This window comes from Crocuta crocuta, unplaced genomic scaffold (assembly GCF_008692635.1).
Source record: "Crocuta crocuta isolate KB4526 unplaced genomic scaffold, BGI_CrCroc_1.0 scaffold65, whole genome shotgun sequence".
Taxonomy (NCBI): Eukaryota; Metazoa; Chordata; class Mammalia; order Carnivora; family Hyaenidae; genus Crocuta; species Crocuta crocuta.
This window is the reverse complement of record NW_027530683.1, coordinates 3,877,514-3,888,488: the sequence shown is the minus strand read 5'-3', so window position 1 is coordinate 3,888,488 and position 10,975 is coordinate 3,877,514. Positions and strand designations below refer to the sequence as shown.

General features: G+C 39.5%; 1 protein-coding gene across 1 annotated transcript in view; it reads left to right on the top strand.

Annotated features, from left to right (window-relative positions):
* The window catches only part of PRORP (protein only RNase P catalytic subunit), a 149,489-nt gene that overhangs the window by 56,960 nt on the left and 81,554 nt on the right, over positions 1-10,975 (top strand). The window contains exon 5 of the mRNA XM_077769222.1: positions 4,687-4,794. Coding sequence (XP_077625348.1) covers positions 4,687-4,794 — 108 coding nt within the window. The remainder of the gene's footprint in view (positions 1-4,686; positions 4,795-10,975) is intronic.

Sequence of the window (10,975 nt, the reverse complement as noted above, 5' to 3'; positions counted from 1 at the left end):
ATTCTTTTATATTTATTGATGGCTGCTTTATGTCCCAGTATGTGATCTGTCTTGGAGAATGTGCCATGCGCACTTGAGAAGAAAGTGAATTCCATGGCCTCAGGATGTAGAGTTCTAAATATATCAGTCAAATCCATCTGGTCCAATGTGTCATTCAAGTCCATTGTGTCTTTATTGATTTTCTGTCTAGTTGATCTATCCATTGCTGTAAGTGGAGTATTAAAGTCCCCTGCTATTAGCACATCCTTATCCATAAGAGTGTTTCTGTTTGTGATTAATTGTTTTATGTATTTAGGTGCTCCCATACTTGGTGCGTAGACATGTATAATTGTTTGCTCTTCCTGATGGATAGACCCTATAGTTATTATATAATGCCCTTCTTCATCCCTTGTTATTGCCTTTACATTAAAGTCCAGTTTGTCTGATATAAGTATAGCTACTCCAGCTTTCTTTTGACTTCCAGTAGCATGATAGATATTTCTCCATCCCCTTGCTTTCAATCTGAAGGTGTCCTCCAGTCTAAAATGAGTTTCTTGTAGACAGTAAATAGATGGATTTTGGTTTTTTAATCCATTCTGCTACCCTGTGTCTTTTTACTGGGGCATTTAGTCCATTTACATTCAGTGTTATTATTGAAAAATATGGGTTTAGAGTCATTGTGTCCTTTGTGGGATTCATGCTTGTGGTGGTGTCTCTGGTATTTTGCGTTCCTTGCAACATTTCCCTCAGAGTCCCCCTCAGGATTTCTTGTAGAGTTGCTTTAGTGGTGATGTATTCTTTCCAGTTTTGTTTATTTGGGGAGACTTTTATCCCTCCTTCTATTCTGAATGACAGGCTTGCTGGATAGAGGATTCTTGGCTGCGTATTTTTTCTGTTCATCACGTTGAAGATCTCCTGCCATTCCTTCCTGGCCTGCCAAGGTTCAGTAGATATGTCTGTCACCACTCTGATAGGTTTCCCTTTGTATGTTTGGGCCCTTTTCTCCCTAGCTGCTTTCAGAATTCTCTCTTTGACCTTATATTTAGCCAGTTTCACTATATGTCGTGCAGAAGATCGAATCAAGTTACGTCTGAGGGGAGTTCTCCATGCCTCTTGGATTTTAACGTCTGTTTCCTTGCCCAGATTGGGAAAGTTCTCTGCTATAATTTGTTCAAGGACTCCTTCAGCGTCTTTCCCTCTCTCTTCCTCTTCTGGAATTCCTATGATACGGATATTATTCCATTTGATTGTATCGCTGAGCTCTTGAACTCTCCTTTCGTGTTCCTGTATCAGTTTATCTCTCTTTTTCCCAGCTTCCTCTTTTTCTATAACTGTGTCTTCTAAATCACTTATTCTCCTTTCTGCCTCTTCAATACATGCATTGGATGCCTCCATTTTGTTTTGAATCTCATTTATAGCATTTTTTAATTCATCACAACTATTTTTAAGCTCCATAGTCTTTGTAGCAGTTGTTTCTCTGATGTCTTCCATGCCTTTTTCAAGCCCAGCGATTAATTTTATGACTATTGTTCTAAATTCTTGTTCAGTTATGTTGCTTATATCTGTTTTGGGCAGTTCTTTAGCTGTCATTTCTTCCTGGAGTTTCTTTGGAGGAGAGCTCTTTCGTTTTGTCATTTTGGTTAGCTTTCTATCTCTTGTTAGTTTTTAAAAGCTTGTTTTGCACTCTGCACCTGTGAGTCCTGCTGGACCAAAGAAGGCTCTTTGACTGTCCAGGGCCTGTTCATTCAGAAAGATTTCTTTGAATGGTGTCTCTTGGTCTCTCTTGTTGAGACCTTGGTTATTTTATTTTCCTACCTTGAGTGGTATTTGGGACTCCTCACCGTGTATACTCTGGCTTGTTTCTTGAGGTAGCCCTGGAAAAGAAAACAGACAAACAAACACACAGGGAACAAAGGCACACAAATGCACAGACACATCCAACAAACATGCAAACTGAAAGGGAAAACGAAAAAGAAAAAAGAAAAGAAGAAGGAGGAAGGCGAATAATAAAAATAAAAATACATAAAAAAGAAAAAAGAAGGAAAGAAAAGGAAAAAGAAAAAACCCAATAGACAAAGGACAGTCTAAAGCATAGAACCAGAATTCCCAGCTACAAATAAATAGCCAGGTATATTCAGTGCTGATGGAAGAGCATAGAGAAAGAGAGAAATGACAGGGTGGGGAAGAAGCGAAACTGGAAATGAAATGAGCAGGGAGAAGGAGTAAGAGGCTTATTTCAAAGAGAGAAAGAGGGGAATATGGTTGGAGATGAGGCGAAAGAAATGACGATGCTGCTACTCAAAGAAACTATATAGTCTGATTACTCCAGAGAGAAAGAGATAAAAAGGTAGTGGTGGAGGTGTAGAATTTACATCTAGAGAATGGATTAAATATGACTGTTTAAGTAAGCCAGTGACCAGAATTAATGAGGGCAGTGCATCCATGTTGGTCTTGCCCCAGCTCCGGTTAAAAAAAAAAAAAGGAAGAAGAAGAAGAAGAGGGCAGCTCTCTAGTGGGGATGGGCATGATTTGGTCCAGTGCGTCCTCCTGGGGTCTTGCCTTGGTGGTTGTGGGGAGAAAAGTGGCAGCACCCCAGCCCCTTCCTGAACCAAGCGTTGCAACTCACTCTTTTGGGTGTAAACTCCCTGTGCCAGGGGAGGGGAGTATAGCCAAGGTGGGCCATGCTCTATATCCCAAGCCAGGCCTCATTTCCAGATCCCAGTCCGGCCGCCCCACTGAAATTGCCCGAAATATAAACTCGCAGGTGAGCCCCTCAGAACGGTTTCAAGCCTCTCGCCTTCCCCCTTGGGATCGTGCCGGAAGCCGCTGCTCCCGTCTCCTCCAGGTCGGGCTGGCGAGCGAGGAGCAGTTTCACCCGGGGTCACATGGGACGAGTGCGTCTCCCGTAGGGTCAGCTGGACAGCAGGAAACTGGGTCCCTCTGTGTCCCGAGTGGAGGGTTTTTCTCTTCTCCAGTGACAGGGACAGTGTCTTGAGCAGTTTCGGCCGCTCTTTTTTCCCCTAGACTCACTGTGGCTCCCCGCAAAGGGGGCTTCCTCCCCTCCTTCTGTGTCTCTGGTCCTGACCCGATTTTATCTTCCCCAGTTCACACTCACTCTATAAAGTTTTCTCAGCAGACTCTGTCTCCTTTTCCTCCCAAACTCGTGAATTCCATAAGGGTTCCTATGACTTCAGGCCTTCTCCGTTTGAGAGATGGAGGCAAGTGATATGTACGGAGCTCCCTACTTCTGCACCATCTTGCATCCCCCTACTGTAATTTCTTTTTTGGCCCATCGGCTGTTTAGATGTATTATTTAGAAATATTGAGACTTTTATAGATATCTACTGCTGTTGGCTTCTGGTTGTGTATATATATGTGTGTAAGTGTAAGTGATACCCTTTCAGATTTTAATATTTTATGTTCTATGTGTATATGAAAAGAATAAATATTTTGCTGTTGTTGGATGTAATGTCGCCTTTAACTATCAATTAGGTTTGGGGCACCTGGGTGGCTCAGTCGGTTAAGCATCCAACTTTGGCTCAGGTCAATATCTGATGGTTTGTGGGTTTGAGCCCCACATAGAAGCTTGCTTCAGATTCAGTGTCTCCCTCTCTCTCTCTCTCTCTTTCTCTCTGCCCCTCCCTTACTCATGCTCTATCCCTCTTAAAAAAAAAAGACCCATAAAAAATAATAAAACCACCACAATGTCTTTCACATTACTTCTAATTTTTACCTGTTTTGGGTCATTCTCTAGTATCTTCAAATAGTTGGTTTTTATGTAGGATTTATATTGTCTTTTAGTCCAGTACAGACCACTCCGTCATTACCAGAAGTGGAGCTCCTTCTCCTCCTTTTCTTTCCTCCATAGCATTCATCACATTTGAGATTTAATATAACTTATTAAATTATGTATTTGGTTTATTTTGTGTCTCCTTCCACTAAAATGCAGGTTCCACTAAGTTAGAGTTTTATCTGTTTAGTAACTGCTGGGCACACAGTAGATGTCCCACAAATATGTATTGAATACCCTAGCTCTTCAAAATAGCCAGAAATAAATAAAATCCTTTTGATGACCAAAGAGGAACTATTCTAGAGCCTTGTTCTTTCAACACAGTTGCACTGGTACCCTGACATATCTGAGGTTTTCTTCTCCTTGGCTTACAGAACAGGATATAGAGATTTTGACATTTCGTTCTCATCAGGACTACCATGTAAGTCAATTTAGCAGGCAATAGCTAGGTGCAGATTGAATGAAATAGCATGTGAATGTACTCCCAGAAGTGTAAAGTGCTATGAGATTGTTAAGGTATATCAGTTAGTTACACGCAGTTGCATCTATTAGTCTGGTCTTTTTGGATTTCATTTTGAAAGTATCTTTGTATTTAAAATTTTTTTAATGTTTATTTTTTTTTTTTATTTTTGAGAGAGACAGGGGAAGGGTGAGAGAGAGAGAGAGAGACTGAGGCACAGAATCTGAAGCAGGCTCCAGGCTCTGAGCTGTCAGCACAGAGCCTGATGCAGGGCTTGAGATCATGACGTGAACCGAAGTCGGGTGCTTAACTGACTAAGCCACCCAGGCACCCCTCTTTGTATTTTTAAGGGATGAATATTTTTACTTATCAGAACAATAATAAAAGTCATAGCAGCTGTTTATAATAAAGCCTTTCCTAAGTTTTATTAATATTTTATCTGGCTTTTCTTTTTTAGGAACTTGAGAGATTTCAGAACTTTGTAAAATGCTGTCCTCCTTTCGATATCGTCATTGATGGGCTCAATGTTGCCAAAACATTTCCTAAAGCACGTGAATCTCAAGTTGTAAGTACAAGTTTTATTTTGTTACTCCAAATCTCTAGAAATATTTACTGTATTTATTTGTGATCTTCCTTGGGTGTCCTTTCCTTCCTCTAAAAATAAGTTCCTAAAGGTGTCACAGTAACCAACCACCTACCTAAGATTCACTTTTCATCTCTGGCCATTAAGTGACTCTTCTAGGCTGGCCAAGAGTGATTTAAAAAGTCCATGTAATAGGGGCGCCTGAGTGGCTCAGTCGGTTAGGCATCCGACTTCGGCTCAGGTCATGATCTCACGGTTTGTGGGTTCGAGCCCCGCATCGGGCTCTGTGCTGACAGCTAGCTCAGAGCCTGGAGCCTGCTTCAGATTCTGTGTCTCCCTTTCTCTTTGACCCTCCCCTGTTCACGCTGTGTGTGTGTCTCTCTCTCAGAAATAAATAAAACGTTAAAAAATTAAAAAAAAAAAGTCCACGTAATAAAGGCCCATTTAGCCCTTTTTCTTTTTCTTTTTTTAATTTTTAAATGTTTATTTATTTTTGAGAGAGAGAGAGACAGAGCGCAAGCAGGGAAGGCAGAGGGAGACACAGCAGGCTCCAGGCTCCAAGTTGTCAGCACAGAGCCCATCCTGGGCTCAAATTCATGAACCGCAAGATCATGACCTGAGCCAAAGTCAGACGCTTAACCAACTGTGCCACCCAGGTGCCCTCAGCCCTTTTACTTATCTAACCTGTAGCTAACCTTCTACATCTCTACTCTTTCTTTGGGGTTACTCTGTCATTTCCCTGTGAGTCACATCCCTCTATTTGAAATTTTTCAACATAAACTAAGAGATGTTAATATACTCATACTTCTTTTTTCCAAACATAGTATGTTCATAAATGAATCTAGCCAGTTCTTTTTTTTGGTAAGATAATCATTTGTTCTATCAGTTTATAAGTATCCAGTAGTTTCTAATAGAAATGTCATGATTTTTAATAGCAGTTACATAAAATTTTATATATAATTTATAGCAATTTTTATAGCTCATAGCGATTATTTTATAGCTTATAGCAATTATTTTAATCCTCATTTTTATAGATTAGAATACTAGAAAAGTGAAGCCAATTTTGTATAGCAAATCCTTCGAAAGCAGTCATAACATCAGAATTCAATTGTAGGCAGCTTCTGGGTTTTAGGCTTGTGGTTCTTACCGCTGCCAATCTATGGCCATTCATCTGCAGTTAATCTGTGTTATTTCTTAAAAATTGCTGCCAACTTAAAAGCTTTTTCTCAGAGATGCGACTAGTCCAGTTTGGCCATTTATACTCAGAAAAGCTTACAAGCACAAAGGACAAAGTTGATTTACAGAAATTTCTTTATATGTCTTTTATATTTATGCCTACATTTTTGTGATTAAGTATATACTTTTCAATCCTTTATTTTTAAAAAACGCAAAAGCAAGTTGAAAATATTTTTGTCCTTTAGATACTTGAAGGGTTTTTTGAGGCCGCAGCACTGACAAGGGCAAAGCCAGAAAATGAAGCATAGATTTATTATCACTAGTACATGGTGGAGTTCAAAATCAGAGGTTCCGTAGCTCATCTGTGAGATGTAAAGTTTTGTATTTGTTTACCTTTTATTTGACGTTCAGCTTCACACAAAGCAATAAAAATTGGCCTGTCAGAAATACATAGCCCAAATTGGGTGAACATTTTTGGGGAAAGTAGCGCATTGACAGTGCTATAGTGGATACATCCCCTAGTATTATATGAGAAAATTTTTTACCTTTGGAAAGATCCTAGCAGATATTGGCAAACCAAGAGACAAAGAACAAAGATTAACCTGTGAATGGGGCACCTGGGTGGCTCAGTTGGTTAAGCGTCCGACTTTGGCTCAGGTCATGATCTCACAGTTCGTGTGTTCGAGCCCTGCGTCAGGCTCTGTGCTGACAGCCAGCTCAGAGCCTGGAGTCTGTTTCAGATTCTGTATCTTCCACTCTCTCTGACCCTCCTCTGCTCATGCACGCACTCTGTGTGTGTGTGTGTGTCTCTCTCTCTGTCTCTCTCTCAGAAATAAATAAAACATTAAAAAAATTTTTTTTAAAAAGATTAACCTGTGAAATCATAGGCATCTGCCATACCTTTAGCTTTCACTCTTAAAATAATTTAATACTAACAACACTTTACGTGACAGGTAACTATTATTACTCAGCTCGTAAAAGCACCATTATCTCGTGGCAGTACACTGGTGTCATATTTGGGAAACTGCAGCTCAGAGTCTCAGCTTAGAGATGACACCCAAATAAGGAAGAAGGAAAAAATTTCCTTCTCAAGTTTTTCCTCCAATCTCCAAAGCTAGAGATTTTCAAAAAATAAAGATATATCCTATTTCTCATAGACCTCTCTTTTTTTCCCTTTTAAAAAAAATAAACCTATTGTCAGAACTTTTTGTGGCTTAGTTTTATTCTTTAATACTTTGTCAGTTGTCAGAACTAGCTTCCTAGTTTTTCTGTTAATCTTTTAAAATAGCATTTTAGCTTAGAAGTTAATAATGAGGATTCTGGAGCCAGACTTCCGTGGGTTTTTTTAATATAATTTATTGTCAAATTGGCTTAGATACAACACCCAGTGCTCATCCCAACAGGTGCTCTCCCCAGTACCCATCACCCATTTTCCCCTCTTCCCTACCTCCCAGAGCCAGACTTTTCGAATTCCAGTCCTGGTTCTTCCACTTTTAGTAGCTTTCATGGTTTGAGCAAATTACTTAACCTCTCTGTGCCTTAGTTTCCCAGTGTGTAACATGGAGATAGTAATAGTACCTCTCTCACAAAGATGTTATCAAGAATAAATGAGTTAATATATGTAAGCATTTGGAGCATTGTAAGTATCTAATATGTCGGAGGCTGGCTCCGACAGGTCCAGGGGTCCCTGAAGGATGGACGGTGTCGGTGAAAGAGAGAGTGAGAGAGACCCGAGATTCTTTCTGATCAACAGGCAGGCATCTCTGTCCTGTTGGGTTTTGTGTCTTTATTTAAAAGTTCAGCAACAACATGAGGTCAGAGAAAAGAATTTCTTACAGTGGGAGGCCTTTTGTGATATCCATTGCAGAATTATTCTGAACAAGGAAATAACAGAATGTTCTTAGTGAAAAATACGATAACATACAAGTTAAATTGTATATGATTAGCTAGGAGTCATTCTGTCTGGCTCTCAAGAGGATGAATGTTTCTGAATTGGTTTGTTTGTGGAAACTATCATGGGGGCCCTAAATGTGTCAGTCTTTGCACCTGGGTTTATGTTTTAGCTACTCTTATCTATCCTCATCCCAGCTGCCAGTGTAAGGGAGGGTGTTTGTGGAATGGAGGCCTTGAGGAAGGGACTGCCATGCTTCACCAGTTAGCAAAGATATATGTAGTAACTGTGTTCTGCCCTTAACCCCAAAATAGGCTCTTTGTCTTGGGGCCAGGCTCAATTGTAACTCTTGTGTTCTTAACCCCCTTTATTATCTAAGTCTTGGGTCTGCAAGGCCCATAGGAAGAGCCTTTTGACAATCACCCACAGAGCTTTCATCTAAAGTCTCTTTTGTAAAGGCAGGAATATGCTTTTCCTTATGAGGTATCTGTGTTCAGAATATGGGTCTGATATGGAACATTGTGAGGCCTGGTCAATACCAGCAGCCTCATTTTCAACATGAGCCAATAATAGCAGAACGAGATACCAATTTTCATTTCTCATGGCAGGAGCTGTGCAAACATTGCCATTTGCTTGCTGTGATTGCCATCCAGAGAGGCCGGTGCGGCTCCCGGCATTAATAGGTGTAACTATTAATGTGATTACTGTTCAGATTGATTTCCTAACTGGAACCCCAATTCTTGCTTTCAGTAGACATTTATTTGGCAGTTTTTTTCCTATTGTATCATCTATGTCAGTAGAATTAAAATACAAACCTCTGCCTTAGTATTAGACTCAATCTAGGTCAGATACTCAAATAATAATTGAGAATTGAAGCCAGTACCACTAAAAACTTAAGAAAAATTTTAAATGTGATGATTTTTTAAATTAAAAAAATTTTTTTAAATATTTATTTATTTTTGAGAGAGAGAGAAAGGCAAAGCACAAGCAGTGGAGGGACAAAGAGAGGGAGACACAGAATCCAAAGCAGGTTCTGTCTGTGCTGACAGCTCAGAGCCTGACATGGAGCTTGAATCCACAAACCATGAGATCATGACCTGACCCAAAGTTGGATGCTTAACTGACTGAGCCACCCAGTCGCCCCTAATATTTTTTTATGTTTATTTTTGAGAGAGAGAGTGGGAGCAAGTGAGAGAGGGGCAAAGAGAGAGGGAGACAGAGGATCCAAAGTGGGCTCTGTGCTGACAGCAGGCAGCCCAGTGTGGTGCTGGAACTCAAGAAGTTGGAACTCAGGAAGCTGGAACTTAGGCTCATGACCTGAGTCTAAGTTAGATGCTCAACCAGCGGAGTCACCCAGGTGGCCTTAAATGTGATGGTTTTAAGAAATTTTATTTTCTTCTGATTATAAAAGTAATGCATGTAGAAAATTTGGAAATTACAGTAAAGAAAATTATATATAACCCTATCATTCAACAATAATCACTGTCGGTGTTTTATTTCCTTGCAGTGTTTTTCCATTTTCTAACCTGGTTGAGCTTCAACTGTGTAATAACTATATATCTACATTGTAATTCACAGTTGTTGAAAGCTCTCAATAATGAAATTATGAAAAGAGTAGAACTACCCATTTTTAAATATTTGAGGGGTGCCCAGGTGGCTTAGTTGGTTAAGCATCTGACTCGTGATTTTGGCTTAGGTCATGATCTCCAGGTTTGTGGGATCAAGCCCCATGTCAGGCTCCATGCTGACAGCACAGAGTCTGCTTGTGATTCTCTCTCTCCCTGTCTCTCTGCCCCTCCCCAGCTCATGCATGTGTGTGCTTTCTTTCTCTCAAAATAAATAAACTAAAAAAAATTTTTTTTTAAAAAGCATACATAAAATCTAGAAGTCCTGATGGGAAGAACAGAGAAATTTGCTAGACAATAAAAAATACTATAAACATTGTTAAAAAATAATGAACAGAAAAAATTGCTTTTCAACACATGTGACAAAGGGCTAATTTTCTGACTGTACCAAAGCCTGTAAGAAAAAGATGAACCATGCAGAAGAAAAGTGGTTTAACTTTATTCCTGACTACAGATATGCAAGTAAAGATATTTATCTTCCAGACTGACAGATTAGAAGTTGGTACTATCCAGTATTTTGAATGGTTTGGAGAGGTAGGGAGAAGGGTATAAGCACTGTAGTTTTGGTGGATGATTTGAATACCTAAAATGTTGAAATTCCACTTATGAGAACACATTCACACAAACACATAAAGTTGTTTTTCCAAGTATGTTAATTATAGCATTGTCTGTAAGCGAAAAGTCTAATCAACCTAAATACCGGTCTAGGACTTGATATATATTGAAACATCCATTGTATTTATTTTAAAATTTTAATTCCAGTATAGTTAATATACAGTGTTAAGTTAGTTTCAGGTGAACAATATCACTATATAAACAATTCTGTACGTTACTCCGTGGTCATCATGGGAAGTGTACCCCTTCCTAATCCCCATCACTTATTTCACCCATCCCCTCACCCACCCCTCCTCTGGGAGCCATCAGTTTGTTCTCTATAGTTAAAAGAGTCTTGAAACATCTATTTTAAATGAATGACGTGGATTTATATGTGCTGATATAGAATAATAGCCAAATAGGTATAAGAAGTAATTTGAAAGGGCGTCTGGGTGGCTCAGTCAGTTAAGCACTTGACTTTGGCTCAGGTCATGATTTCAAGGTCTGTGAGTTTGAGCCCCACTTCAGGCTCTGTGCCGACAGATCAGAGCCTGGAGTCTACTTTGGATTTTGTGTCTCCCTCTCTCTCTGTCTCTCCCCTGCTCTCACTCTGTCTCTCTCTCTCAAAAATAAACATTAAAAAGAAAAGCAATTTGAAGAATAACAAGCTTATATGGCTCCACCTGTGTTAAAAACAGAATAAAGGATTATCCATATAAATGTTAGAGAAGTATGTATATGCCCAGAAATTTTCTAGAATTACACATAAAAACTTAACAATAATAAACTTTTGGGGGTAGAGATAGAGTGTAAGAGAATGAGAGGATTTCAGTTTTTGTTTGTATTCTTTGAATTTTCTTTCACAATGAGTATGTAT